The sequence below is a fragment of the Aplysia californica genome, unplaced genomic scaffold (assembly GCF_000002075.1).
Source record: "Aplysia californica isolate F4 #8 unplaced genomic scaffold, AplCal3.0 scaffold00379, whole genome shotgun sequence".
Lineage (NCBI taxonomy): Eukaryota > Metazoa > Mollusca > Gastropoda > Aplysiida > Aplysiidae > Aplysia > Aplysia californica.
This window is the reverse complement of record NW_004797649.1, coordinates 532,368-547,437: the sequence shown is the minus strand read 5'-3', so window position 1 is coordinate 547,437 and position 15,070 is coordinate 532,368. Positions and strand designations below refer to the sequence as shown.

Below are 15,070 nucleotides of genomic sequence, written 5' to 3'. Positions count from 1 at the left end.
GTGTGTGTGTGAGTGTGTGTGTATGAGCAGGGGGATAAGGACGATGGTTTGAGAATGAAAAAGGTAGGGTGGAAGAATGGGACCAGGGAGTGACGGATTGTGAGTGAAAAAGGAAAAGTTGAAGAAAAGAACACTACTGATTGTGAGCACAAGAAAAAAAAAGGCGCAAGAATAGAACGATAGAGTGTCAGTTAAAAGGGAGAAATAGAAGAGTAGAATGAAGGAGTGTGAGTAAAAGGATAGGAGAACAAAATGTTGGGGTGATGGAGTGTGGGTGAAAGAGGAAGGGTGCAAGATAGGACATTGGAATATAAATTTTAGAAGAGAAATTGAAGAAGGGCAGAATAACGGGAAATGAGCAGAGAACAAAAACAAAACATAAAAAAACCAGCTTAGACGCATTGTATACATATTGCGTCATTTTAATATTCAGCGATTTTCTATCGAAACGATAGAGGGGACATAATCAATAGATTGAATGAAGCAGCCTGCCTACTGTTACGCCCCTTTTACGATTTATTTCTTGATGTCAAACCCGAGCCGAGAAAAATGTTGCTTCCTTGAAGTGTCTTTGATTATAGACAAATAAATAAATAAATTTGAATAATTGAATAAATTTGAATAAAAGAATAAAGGAATAAAGAATACATGAATAAATAATAAATGACTGTGTCCCAAATTTCTTGCTTTTCGCTTTCCCACCACCACGAGGGGCGGCTCGTGGGGCTAAAAAGTGGGTGTGCACAATAATAATTAAGCTATGGCATGCTGAAGATAGTCAAGGGCATAGTAAATGAGACGGTGTATAATTTTAGGATCTTTGGGTTGGTGAGGGAGGGCCTCGTGGTTTTATTTTCATTTTTCTTACTTGTCGCATTGATTTCTAGTACTAAATTTGTTTGTTATCTAAACATCAATTTTGTTCATATTGTATTGAAACTGAACACTCAAGTACATGTAATAACTTTCACTACTCCACTCCAAAACCATTTAAAGGCACAACTCATAGGACGATCACGTTCACCTCCCTCAGGTTCACGGCTACAGAGTTACTTAAAATAGTGGCAAGACAAACAATGAACCAATCATAATTCACTTGAGCACTCCGCTGGATTGCTCCGGGGCTCACATAATACTGGCAAAGAAGAGCGTAGGGTCTATCGTGTTTATTTTTAGACTGCCTACTCTTGGCTATGTTTCGGCACTACTCGGCAGGAGCACATTTGAGATGTGCCGGCTATTGATATTAATGTACCGCCAAACTCGCTTCGAGTGTCGTCATCGCTTGGTTTATCTCCAAGAGCGATTTATAGGTCAGGTTACACTGTTGAATATCCTTTTCTGCTTAGCTAAAGCGCGTGGACTTTGGCATAGCATAGTAGATGTTTTACGGCGCTATAGACATAGAAATGACAGTTATGGCGCCAGTGAGGACCTTCGTTTTGATATAAATTTGGCTAGTGTTTGTTTCTGGCTTCTTTTATTTGATTATTGTGGGTGTTTTACGTCATAGAACATTCAAAAATTTGGGGCGGCACTACACGACCGTGCTCAATGGACGAACCGCGCCTGCCCACCACCCCTTTTGTTTTAACAACTGTTTGTTCCATTTTCCTACGTATCCGCTTTCAGATATTATGGGTCGAAGATGCTCCGTTCTGGTACAAATCAAGGCAGTTGTTTCCCCAACAGAAATACAGATAGTGGTGAGTTGTCACATTCACACTACCTTTAATGTGGTTTTTGTTATCGATCCAGCAACATCTGGGTTCTTGCTCTTCTGTCCAATGCCACGCAGTGATAAGTGCAGGTTTGCTGCAGTTGCAGTAATATTCCATATTATAGTGTGTTATCAATGTTAGGTCTCGGAGGGAAAAGTGCAGCTCTGGTGTCATTTAAGGCCATACAGAGGAAAAGGGGATGACTACAGAGGGAAAGGTGATGATCCACAGTCATAGTGACACAAAGGACACTTTGGGGGGAAGTTCTGGTTTTATTCCACAATCTTTAATACACAGTGGCCTACAAACTTCCGATCGGATTCTATAATTGATTGAGTTGGGACTAGCCAGATTTTCCTTCATAGAAGGGCAGAACCTACCATTTGGGCACAATACGACCGATGCAACTCGTGACCTTGAAAAACTCTCTTCCATCTTTTCTGCTGGGGTAATGAGAGTTCTAAAACACATAGAACATGCTGCGGAGCCCGGACAAGTACTTGGTAAATGTTATTGTTATTATTATTATTATCATTATTATTATTATTATTATTATTGTTATTATTATTATTATTATTATTATTATTATTGTTATTATTGTTATTATTGTTATTATTGTTATTATTATTATTATTATTATTATTATTATTATTATTATTATCAAACATTCTAACGTACGCAGTTTCCCACCACTTTATACACAGGATGTCTTAGGTCGCAAAGCCAGTGTGTACTTTCTGAGCCCGCCGGGTAAGCGATATCATCACCACACATCCCAGCCTCCGCTCTTCCTGCCCCTGTCTCAGTGCCTGTGTTTCGCCACCCATCTCGTGCTGCTGGATGCGTGGTGGGAAAGGGGCGTGGTCAACGTCTATAACCTGGACACAGTTCACTTCGTGTTCACGACAAGCAAGTAGACTGACGCAACTTGCCATAGCTCATTTACCTTTGGTGGATGGATGGATTTTATGGACGCTGATAATGCGTGTTTCTTTTCAATTTTCTCTCTTTTATTGAGGATGTAGTGGACATACATGTACATTTATATTGTTCATTGGATCTGAGCATTTTCATCGATTTTTCTTTTTGATTCCAGTCTTTTCTCAGTTTTGAAATCTTTGCTGCCACACACATCCGCAAATCTTTCCTATCACTATCAAACATTTATCGTCCTTATTTCTCTTCCTTCTTTTTTGTTTGTTACTCTCTTGTAACACTAATATAATTCGGCCCTTATATATGACCTAAAACATACTAAAACATCCACAAGTGGGAAAGGAGATTTTGAATATTCAAAATGTGGCAAACACTTATCTACCAGAAGTGGTTTCATTGATCACAGCAGGAGCTCCAAATCCGGTCACTTCTTATGTCATCTATTTCTCTTAAGAATATTCTCCTCTACAGTTGCATTGTTCATCATTAGACATTGACGGACAAACTAAATGTATTAGTACAGTGGACATTGCTTGACGTAGCCACCCATATTTGAGGAGCAAAGTTGTTGTCTTTGACTACTGTACATCTTGCACTTCGTCACTATTGTAAAGAAAAATGAAGAGAGGATATTGAAACTGGCTGTTTGTACAAGAGGCTATTAAAGCAGGTTCAACTGTATTATTCATGTGAGCTCGACGTCCAGTACATTGATGTCTGGCTAGCCCATGATATGTAACCAGTCTCGTTACTATGAGAAACGACGTGTAGATGAACAGAGAGCAGCTTCAATACCCAGCCTATTGGCGCTGGATGGAATTTGTTCACATGTAAAACAGAACTGTAAACAGGCCTAGTTTACACAGGTCCAGTGTTATTCCTAAATTATATTATTATGTCCTAAAAATAATATGTTCTAGACTTATTTCCTGAAGTTTCGCATTACTAGCTTCGTTTCATTCCGTAATTTACCACGAGAAGGTAGGAGCATTCTATGGTTCTAGCGCTGAACAGCCTGCTTGGCTGTTGTCATGAATTCGCTTGATGTTGAATGTCATAGAATGCTTCTTATCTGTGTTTTGAATAATTATGAAACGATATTACCAGGCGAATAGAGGAAGTCAGTCAAGTTTCTGTAAAGGCTAGTGAATTTAAACACAAAAAATGTGTATACAGTCCGGCACAGTTGACACCAACACTCAAAACTCAAAATCACGGACAGCTCGCATTGTTTACCATTCCCCGACTGGCTCACTATAATAATATACTCTTTATTAATTTTAGCTTCACATGTAGCCCAAAACCTGTACGTCCAATTACTTTGAAATTGTCACACATGTCAGGGAAGCTCATTGTCGTTCATGAACTGTACTCACTTAGATGCTCTGGTCTATCGTTTTGTCTGACGATGTTCACGTGGTTTTGATATTTTGTCAAATACTGTGCACATATAACTTTGAAACCAAAACTACACCCGCAAAGTTGGACTCCTTCCAAATTTTTCGCCATGCAAAAAAGTGTCTTCTCTTTATCAATTCACCATGCTTCGACTAAATGAATCAGAGAGAAATTACATCATTGGAATGCTTCAGGAGGACACACCACTTTCGTCAGTCGTGGGAAGGTTCAACGTGAACTGACACGCTGTGTTTGCCATACGGGATCACATGGCAACGATAGGCTCCCAGAAGGACAGACCCAAGCGAGTAGGACACAACAGATAAAACGGAGGGTGGACCCATTCATCCCTAACACAACGCTGGAGAAATCAGATTCAATCAGGAAACAAAGACCCAGGATTAGTCGAAAAGACTTAGAAATGAAAGTCCGATCTTTGTTATGACTGTTCTTCTTCGTTTGAAAGAGGGGAACCTTCGCGTTAGGGGCCTAGTTTATGGCATAAAACTGCAGCCCCATCACCCCCAACACAAACTTCACTGGGCACAGCTTCGCGTGTGATGGCCAAGGCAAAATCAACCAAGTTCTAAAGCTCAATGTAGGCCTACTTTTCTTTCAAAACTGAGCACAAGGACAAGCATTCATGCGCGACAATACACCTGCCTATAAGTATAAGGCTGCTGTGACAAATCAATTTCTCTACTAGCACAAGCAACATTCTGCTCGTGCACCCATGACCAGCGCATTTACTAAATCTCGATCCAATTGAGCGCATGCGGGACATTTTAGACCGCCCCATTCATGCCAGACTACGTTGGCCCCGATCTGTTGCTCAGTTAGAACAAGCCTTAATTCAAGAGTGGTATATTATCCCTCAATAGACAATACCTCGAGTCATCCTGTCCATACGTCAACTATGAGAAGATTTGACAACGCCAGATGTCATCACATGTTGCTGAAAGCTGTCACTTTTCATTAAGACCCCTGACAACTATAAATTCAAAATTGAAGATTAAAAACATTATTGATTTTGCATTCCACGTATTTCCGTTTCTGTAAAACGAATGCACTGTCTTAATTGAAATATTTAGGCGGATTCGATAAGTATTAATCAAGATATTGCTTTTAATATGAGGTGTGGAGTTAAAAATGTTAAAGAGTATATTGCTTGCACTGGCAACACCTTTTTCTCAAACACCCGTATGGATTCGTCGACAGTCGAACAGCTAGCCTCGAACCCCCCCCCCCCCCCCCCAACCAAAACAAAAAAAAACAACCAAAAAAAACCCATAGAAAAGAAACAATTAGTAGATTCTAGATCTATTTCCTCACAATTGTCTCGAATTCAAATCGCTCTGTGCGCATGATGGAAAGCAAAGCAAACATTGTCATGCGTATCAGAGTACATTATAAGATTATACTACGAACACACCAGGTTCACCCCGCATAGTAAAGTGATATACACACACACGCGCGCGCGTGCACACACACTCTCTCTCTCTCTCTCTCTCTCTCTCTCTCTCTCTCTCTCTCTCTCTCTCTCTCTCACACACACACACACACACACACACGCTCACACACACACACATAGAGAGAGAGACAGAGAGAGATAGATAGATAGAGAGATATAGATAGATAGATAGATAGATAGAGAGAGAGAGAGAGAGAGAGAGAGAGAGAGAGAGAGAGAGAGAGAAAGAGAGAGAGAGAGAGACTCTGTTGGTATTGGCACACACACACTGTTGGTACCGAGACGCATCATCGCACATTACCTGCAGTGTCCGTATGGCACCAACACTTCTTTGAATTTAGTCATGTGAGAATGGGTGCAGTTACTAGAACATGCAATAACGGGTAGGCCCCGCCTTGTACCTCAGCAGGAGTTGTCTATTCACAATATCGGACGTGTTTGTGGTGCCAGACTGAATATGAAGGTGGTGAATGTTTTTGTACCATACGTGCATTATTTTAACCAATAATTCATGTTCAATATTATGTGATATGATGGAATAGCCAGTGGTGTCGCGTGGGTTACAGACAAGGTGGTGCATAATTGAAAAGTAAGCAAATGGGCAAATGGCTAAGTAGCTACTATTAAGATTTCTTGAGAAAGTCAATTAGAATCTGCAGGATATCCCGTAATATACCAATGGGTCCCGCCACTGATAGCTTATTTCTTTTGTTACCATTTTTGCTGTTGATTTTTGCATGCAAAGATTGCTTATTGTTGATTTATTATGAAACAATAATAAACAAACAAACGTACAGACCAAGGAAATTTTATGCCCTCTCAAATTTATTTGGAAAGTGCTATGGTATACCCCACAACGTCATATCATTTTTCATCGCAAAGCGACAACGAAGTTTGGACATTCAGTGTCGCTGATGAGCTGTACAATACACCTCATTTGAGAAAAAATAGGAAATAGTGAAAGCAAGTTGTTTAAGCACGGACGCCTGGTGTCAATTGGAACAACGTGGAAGTACGTTCACGAAAAGACAAATGCAGTTTCTGGGACACCTGAATAGACATAAAGTTTGTTTTTGTAAGGTTTTACGGCGCTCGCAACTGCATAAGGTCATATGAGCGCCAATATAGACATAAAGACCCAGAACAACTGGCTCTCATTGGTAAAATTGAGTGCAGACGAGGTGTAACCCAGAACAACCTCTTTGGAGACCCATAAACAGATAGGTGACGGTGAAAGGTTAAGAGAACCATGTAGCTTTATTTAAAAAAATAGTATTGAAGCTAAGGAATGAAAAGAAACCATGATCGCCGGTGTCTGTCACAAATCTGGTACTTGATGATGATGATGATGATGATGATGATGATGATGATGATGATGATGATGATGATGATGATGATGATGATGATGATGATTTTTTTTTGTTTCCTTAATTAGGGAGCCTGGCGGACTCCTCGAAGAAATCTTCGAGCGAGAGCGAGGCTCTTTTTCGGCTCCATTGTCAATATGCTTAGCGGCACCTCCACTCGTCCAAATAACGCCATTCGAATTGCTATTGTTCCTGGACATTCAAATATATATTTTGACATCCTCCTTTTCATGGCTGCATCTTCGGCAACATGGGCTGAGCTCTTCATTTACAAAGTTCTTATTCCATCTTAAGCTCCAATGATGGTCCGACCGCTGTCTCGCTTGCTCGACCTGGTCGACATGTGATACATGTATTTTGTTCTCGCTTATAGGAGTACCCAGAATACACATCTTCCAGGTGCTGGTACTTAGCTCTGCATGGTGGGTCTCTGATTTCCCTCTTGATCTGTATGTTGTTGGTCGTCCGTCTACTTCAATCTTTCTGTCTTCATAAGCAGCTTGGTCTGCTGCCTCATTTCCTTCTATTCCAACATGGCTTGGAATCCACTGGATTTTTATTGTGTCTGTGGATTCACTGAACTTGCGGCGCAAATCATATTTGTCCGAGCTATTGCCAAGCAACCCCTTGCAGAGGGACTGCCTGTCAGTCTATATCAGCACATTGGTTCTACTGTGGCAATTGTCAGCAATACATTATGCAGCAGACATCATTGATGTAAGAAATGCACTTTTAGTTTTAATAATTTCTGTTCGTGGTGGTTCATCATTCATTATCACCACTGCTGCTGCTCAACCTTCGAGGTATCCCACGACAGCCGATTCATCGGTGAAAATTGTCACATCCGCACCAACCTCTTTAATCACATCCTCTTCAGCTTCACGTACCTTTACAGGCATCACCTTTGCCTTTTACGCCTCTCAGTTCTGTCCGAATTTCGATTTAGCCATGGGTCTCCCATGGACAAGCTCTCACCAGATTGATCGGCCATCGATTCACTGCTTCAGGGGGGAGGTGGTCTGCTAGATCGGTGCCCATCCGAAACCAACTTTTCCTGCTGTTTTTAGGCTTGACTGCTTGATCAAGGGCTTTCTTTCTAGGATGGTTGTCTGGTAATCTCTTAGCCATCTCTACAGACTTGAGGCATGTTCTTTTTGTATAGGTGGTGTAGTGCTCAGTTCTGGTCTCATAGCGCAACGCTTCTGTTGGTGTTGTTTTCAGCTGACCTGATACAAGGCGGAGGGCTTTGTTTTGTATTCTGTCCAGGGCCTTGCACTAGTCTCACTCAGCCAAAGCTGCCACGCTGGGGCAGCATAATCCATCTTGCTTTTCACAAACATCTGATATATTTTCTTGAGCGACTCCTTACCCCAGCCCCATTTTGAGTTGCTGACAGCACCGATAACCTTCATTTTTGAGGTTGCACTTTTGGACACTTTTTCAATGTGCTTGTTGAAGGTTAGCTGTCTATCCAGGTAGACACCCAGCAGGCGTGGAGTGGGGTTGAATGGTATCTTTTATCCTTCGATCTGAATTATTGGTTGCCACGTTGCCTCCTTCATCCATGTTGAGAAGAAGCACACCTCACTCTTGGTAGCCTTCAATGTAAGCTTCCATTCATTGCTCCAATTCACAACCACGTCCACAATCAACTGTGTCGCTTTATTTGCCTTTTCTCTCTTCGCGTCAGTGGCCAATATTGTGCAGTCATCAGCGAACATGGAGTAGATCAGCTTGGCGGAGGGAGGCTAGTTGTTGTGAGTTAGGGTTTGGGAAGGATTCTGCCAGGTTGTTTGTGAAGAATATAAACAGCAACGGTGATAGTACAGCTCCTCGGGGAAGCCCTTACTTGAAATTCTGTCTCTTGTGTGTTTCTCAAAGTGGCAAGCCGTCCCCTTCACGATGGGGAGTACCGTTCTCAACGAAGACAGCCACAACCAATGGGGAAGCTCTGATGATGATGATGATGATAATGATGATGATGATGATGATGATGATGATGATGATGATGATGATGATGATGATGAGTCTTTATGGAAACCCTATCCCACAAACTTGATTAGGGTGTTTTCCTCAGTATGGCAACCTCAGTCTGAATATTACACCCCCCCAAAAAAAAAAAGAAAGAAAAAAGAAACCCTTTCATAAAAAATATGACGACATTCAAAAATCCAACGAAAACATTCTTGAGTTGCGAGATGTTAACTCTTCGAGATCTAGAGGACACACTAAAAATTATGTCCGACCTGCAATAGAGAATACGCAATGTCGCGCCACATTTCGAACTATCGAACAGAAATCAGAAACACGAAATTTCAAATTTCGTTATTCATAAAATGTATTCTGTTGCATGACACTTTGAGTTTCAGATAAAGAGTTGAAAGATTGGTATAAATAACGATATTCATATATATATATATATATATATATATATATATATATATTTATATATATATATATATATAATATATACATATATATGCTTCTTGTTTAAAGTGCCCCAAAAACAGCGCGTCTTCAAGCGTTGTTGAATGATCAAAATGCGCGTCTCAGTGAGCTAAAAGTGTGTCACTCGGTGTTGATATTATAGGTGTGTCACTCAATGATTAAAGTGTGTCACGCGGTGTTGATATTAACGGTGTGTCACTCATGTTAAAGCATGACACTCAATGTTAAACGTTTGTCACTCCGAGTTAAAAGTGTGTCGCTCTATGTAAAAGGTATGCCAATTGATGTGAAAAGTGTGTTATCACTCAATGTTAAAAATGTTTCACTCTATTCCAATAGTGTGTCATCACTCTATGTTAAAAGTGTGTCACACGATGTTAAAAAATGTACCAATCTATGTTAAAAGTGTTTCATCCTATTTCAAAAGTGTGTCATCACTCTATGTTAGACGTGTGTCACTCGATGTTTAAAAGTGTGCAACTCTATGTTAACAGTGTGTCACGCATGGGATCCTGGGATGTCCGAGGGAACGATATCTCTCACATTGATCGTAGTCAATGTATTCAAATTACTGCCCGATCCTCCATTGGCATTTCTGGCGTGGGGCTGGGTTTCTTGAAAGGCGTGGCCAACAGTCTGTGACGCGATCACGCTTCCACTTCCGGGGACAGTGAGGTTTCCCGATACGCCCATGGTGAGTCTGGTGCTGTTGCTGGTGTTGAAAGTGGTGATGCCGTCGCGGTGGTAGTTGTGGTAGTTGGGGTTGTTCTGGTCTTCGTTGTTGCTGCTGTGAGCTGCCCTGCCGATGCTGGTGGTGGGGATGAGGTGGACAGCAGCGTAGATTTTGGGGAGGAAGAGGAAGATGACGGCTACGGTGTGGTTGACGATGAGGGAGAGGGAGAGGAGGAGTGTCTTCAGGTACTGGGGATGAATATAATATAGAGCGAGTGAGAGAGTAAATAAAAGGAAAACTGAGAGAAATAAGCCCTTGAGACCACAAGCTGAAGTAACACAAGTGAAAAGGAAAATACGACTTGTCTTATATAGATCTCCCACTAGGGGGAAACTAGTGTCACAGTCGCAATGGTATGTTCTAGAGCAATGCATTGTGATTGCAGTTGTTTTATGCTCTAATCGACGATAAGTAGATAAGGACCAAACCCTAATCGACACTATTCAGATAATTAAAGATCATAAATAGATAAGTAGATCTTCGAACAGAGGCAAGCAATTTCCTAATGGTTTGGGTATTGGAGAGAGAGAGAGAGAGAGAGAGAGAGAGAGAGAGAGAGAGAGAGAGAGAGAGAGAGAGAGAGAGAGGGAGAGAGAGAGAGAGAGAGAGAGAGAGAGAGAGAGGGAGAGAGAGAGAGAGAGAGAGGGGGGGGGGAGGGAGAGAGAGAGAGAGCGACAGAGAAAGAGAAAGAGAAAGAGAAAGAAAGAGAGATAGAAAGAAAGAGATAGATAGATAGACAGATAGATCGATAGAGAGAGAGGGAGGGAGAGAGAGAGAGAGAGAGAGAGAGAGAGAGAGAGAGAGAGAGAGAGAGAGAGAGAGAGAGAGAGAGAGAGAGAGAGAGAAGGAGGGGATTCGAACGGAATTAACCTTTACCCTTTGACACACCTGTCTATTGGCTGTGAAGTAGGTAGGCACAAAGGCCATCCAGATGATGAGCGTGGTGTAGACACACAGACTGATGAACCGGGATTCGTTAAAATTGTCTGGAAGTTTGCGAGTCTTGAAGGCGAACACGCTACACAGCCCCACCAGAACGAGGTTGTAGGACAGGAAGGAGGCCAGGCCAGGGATTGTCCAATCACAGCTCAGCTCAACGTAATTTTCTGTGAGGGACCATGGAGAGCGACGGCGATGAATACTTTTTGTAGTCTGAGTATATTAGTGTCACGATGCGGTGGAACCAGGCTCTCGTCAATTTTTGGCTGATATAATCTTATAATATAGCTTGTTCAGTTACCTTGCTTTAGGCGAAAAAGTATTGAATAGAAGTCGAGACATTTGCGATTGAAAGAGGTATAAGAGGTAAAATGAACAGGAGCAAGGCCGCCAAAGTTTGGTGACTTCCAAATCTTGAGTATCCTTGGAAACTGGAAATTTACATTTTTTTCCATGCCTTTAATGAGCGTTTTTTTTTCGTTAACACCCACAAAGAAACGCGTTTTTAAAAGGGCATTAAAAGATGTTGAACCAATTAAAAAAAATAATTACGTTTTACGGCACTGTCAACACACTTTTTTTGTGCATGCACGCACCCCCCCCCCCACACACAAATTGTCCAAATATCAACATCTATTGTTACTGATTTCTTTTTTAATGTAGATTTTTTTCACGCTACATTGACACAATTTAAACCATTACTCGAGTCTCTTACTTGTGAAGACGCAGTGCCTAACCGCTAATATTTTATTGATGTTGATTTTTTTTGAAAATCAAAGAGATTTCCGTTTTGAAAGCAAAAATCTTCTAAGGGTCAATGATATCAAGAGAGCTTAGCATAGCGGGCATAGAGGTTTGATGGGCACAATTGCCTGATCGCTTTATATGCTCTTACAGAAAGACTAAATTTATGTCGATAACGCCGACAAAGAAAGACCCCCCCCAAACAGATAAACAAAGAAACAAAAAAAATTTCCAAAGAAACAATTAATCTAAAATCATATTTGCACGTTCTCTCCAGCATGGAATAAGGAAGAGAGAATCCCTGGAAGGGGGGTCGTTTTGTGGGGTGGCAGAGAATGTAGGTGGGTGGGTTTTCTGATCTGAAGATTAGATCAAAATGATCATTCGCTCCTTCAAGGATTAGACCGCTTAGTGTCCTCATAGTTCTTCTTTTATAACCAGTGACCTTTACTCGAACTCTAAACAGAGGCTAAGTGGTTCAATGAAAGGTATAATTATGTTGATTATGACAATGGCCAGTACCTGTCTTGACGATGTGCACGTAGACCGCTGAGGGCTTGTAGAGGACTGTCATAATGATACAGAGAACGACCTGGTTGGGTATAATACGACAGACATGGTGACACATAGAGTGACCTGATGGGGCATAAGGATGACAGACATGCAGATACAAAACGTACTTAGAACGAACTGGTGGGACATACAGACAACAGCTGCAGCACGATGATGCATAGAGTGACTTGATGGGGCAGAAGGATGACAGACATGATGGTACATAGAGTGACTTGATGGAGCTGAAAGACGACAGACATGCTGATACATAGAGCGAACTGGTTGGACATACAGACGACAGCTGCAGCACATTGTGATGTATAAAGTGACCTGATGGGACAGAAAGACGACAGACATGGTGATACATGGAGAGACCTGATGGGACAGAAAGACGACAGACATGGTGAACCATGGAGAGACCTGATGGGACAGGGCGACAGACAGACATACAAACGACATAATATATTATGGTGATACGTAGAGTTAACCGTGAGGACAGACAGACAGACAGACAGACAGACAGACAGACAGACAGACAGACAGACAGACAGACAGACAGACAGACAGACAGACAGACAGATAGACATGGCGATACCAAGAAAAACTAGAGATACCTATTGAGATAGACAACATATTTACGATCGCACACACACCTATATGCACGCATGCAAGAGCGCGCGCGCACACACAAACACATACACACACACACACACACACACACATACACACATACACACACACACAACGTCCTACAAATACACACCTATGTACACACACGCTCACACACACACACATACGTACATACACACATGCACACAGGCACAGAGACATACACATGCACAAATACAAACATACACACATACACACGTACACAGATACACATTCACACACACACAAACACACACACTCACTCACACACATACACACAAACACACACACACACACACACACACACACACACACACCTGGACTAGTATGAGAATCCAGGCAAACAGTAACTGTGACTTGGGGCTGATGAAGCGGACCTTGGTTGTAGATTTCTTTCCGCCCTGGAAGATTCGGTGGATACGGATTGCCTGCAGAGACACAGGACGTACAATATATTGATGTTGTTGTTATTGTTGTTGACGTTGTTGTTGTTGCTACTGTTGTTGTTGTTGTTGCTACTGTTGTTGTTATTGTTGTTGCTGTTGCTATTGTTGTTGTTGTGTGTGTGTGTGTGGTAGCCTATCAGTTCAAAATGTTTGGAACCCCGAAGAGCACGCTCTTCGCCAGGACACGCCTCTCTTTGGTAGCGGGTGAGGCAGTCCAACCTCCCTGAATTCTCCCCAAAGAGATACCACCGTCGGACCTCTGTTGCGGGGCATCTCTGCAGCCAGTGCTCCAAATCTTGGGGCTCCTCGCTGCACAATGGACAGATTGGGCCCGATGTTTCGTCTATTCTATTTTTGTAGGCCCACAGCCCAGATAAGTGACCGGTCCTTATTTTTGTCAGTAGTGACTGGTCACAGCGGGACTTGATTTGAGCCTCTCGTTTAAAGGAAATTGCCCTGTATATTTCCTTCGTCCGCGTGTGGGATATCGGAGGGTCTTTTGTGATGAGTTTTATCTGGGCGCACGCACTGTCATAATATGTAATTTGGCGGCCTGGACCGGGCAGCGCTGTTGCCAGTTTGGCATTACTCTAAGCGAGATCGTTGCCGAGGATATCGCAGTGACCCGGGATCCACTGAATGGTGTGTTGCATTATTTATGCGTAGTCGATTTTGGTCGAGGGATGGTGATGTTCCCATTAGTGCCATGCATAGCGATTGACTGTCAGTGAAAATAGCGACCGAGCTGGATGCATCGCATTGTTTGTCAATCCAGTCAATGGCCATTTCCAAGGCTCTCCTCTCTTCCTCGAAAGAGCACGTAAAAATGGCCGGCGCCTTTCTCAACAACGGTCGGAGGTGGATATTTTTAGGTCAGTGGGTGGGACGGATCCCCTGTTGTGATGACGACCCCAGCGCCGCCATCCGCTGTTCCTGCACTAGACGAGCCGTCAGTATTGATAATAGTGTACTGTGCGCCAAATTCTCGTGCTCGACGAACAGCAGCGCTTCGGGTCTTCGCACAGGAGTCACTCCTTTAGCTCATGCCGTACAGGTGGGGGAAATCGATGTCGGGGTTGATTCCCCGTTCCCACGGCCTGGTTTCGAAGTAAATGATGGGCCTCTCGTAGTTGAACAGATGTGGGCTCTTTTTGCTGGCGTCTTCGGCCCTTTTTCGGAAATCTCCGCGTCTCTATAGGCGTCTGTGCACTTGTTCCGTTGCCGCCATTCGTTGGGGGTGGTCGTTGTTCATTCGCAGGGCCTCCTCTGTTGATCTGGGGGCAGTTAGCATTGATGGTGGACTCAATGCTTGGGACCCCTGTTTCAGCTCGAAGTGCCTCGATCGGTGATGACTGGGCTTGGGTTGCGATCAGTCGCAGACATCAGCTGTTTTGAATCACCTCCAGATTATAAATCAGAGTTTTGCTCAGCCACGGTTGTCAGCTGCTGCTCGCAAAGTTGAGGAAACTTTGTATATGGGTGAGGTAGACCTTGCGTAGGTCGTCTTTCCTCCATCCCCATTTTGAGTGTGCGACAGCGCCGAGCATCCTTATCTTCTGTGTGGCGTTAGTTATTACTGTCTCAACCTGTTTGCTGTACGTGAGCCTGCAGTCGAGTGTGACTCCCAGGAGTCTTGCATAGGGCTCATATTTAATTGTCGAATTATT

General features: G+C 42.7%; 3 protein-coding genes across 3 annotated transcripts in view; 1 reads left to right on the top strand and 2 right to left on the bottom strand.

Annotated features, from left to right (window-relative positions):
- LOC101857128 overlaps positions 1-5,306 on the top strand; it is a gene marked incomplete in the record, with an annotated part of 9,458 nt that extends 4,152 nt beyond the window's left edge. Inside the window, 2 exon segments of the mRNA XM_005103555.3 lie at positions 1,633-1,706; positions 2,426-5,306. Of these exon segments, the coding sequence (XP_005103612.2) occupies positions 1,633-1,706; positions 2,426-2,638 (287 nt within the window).
- A 4,073-nt stretch (positions 5,307-9,379) lies between these two features.
- LOC118478147 (metabotropic glutamate receptor-like) lies at positions 9,380-13,406 on the bottom strand. The gene is made up of 4 exons (XM_035971112.1): positions 13,275-13,406; positions 12,280-12,349; positions 10,963-11,180; positions 9,380-10,262 (listed from the first exon to the last, which is right to left on the bottom strand). The coding sequence occupies exons 2-4, from the start codon at positions 12,329-12,331 to the stop codon at positions 9,840-9,842; spliced, it is 693 nt and encodes a 230-aa protein (XP_035827005.1). The 5' UTR covers positions 12,332-12,349; positions 13,275-13,406; the 3' UTR covers positions 9,380-9,839.
- A 1,025-nt stretch (positions 13,407-14,431) lies between these two features.
- The window catches only part of LOC101860511 (metabotropic glutamate receptor 6), a 53,969-nt gene continuing 53,330 nt past the window's right edge, over positions 14,432-15,070 (bottom strand). Inside the window, exon 12 of the mRNA XM_035971111.1 lies at positions 14,432-14,760. Within this exon, the coding sequence (XP_035827004.1) occupies positions 14,432-14,760 (329 nt within the window). The remainder of the gene's footprint in view (positions 14,761-15,070) is intronic.

Excerpts from the sequence above, each read along its gene's own strand:
- LOC118478147 (XM_035971112.1), bottom strand. The coding sequence starts at position 12,331 with ATGACAGTCCTCTACAAGCCCTCAGCGGTCTACGTGCACATCGTCAAG. Across the intron at positions 11,181-12,279 it reads CGTGCACATCGTCAAGACAG|AAAATTACGTTGAGCTGAGC; the intron begins GTACTGGCCATT and ends GGTCCCTCACAG. Across the intron at positions 10,263-10,962 it reads ACTTCACAGCCAATAGACAG|TACCTGAAGACACTCCTCCT; the intron begins GTGTGTCAAAGG and ends ATTCATCCCCAG.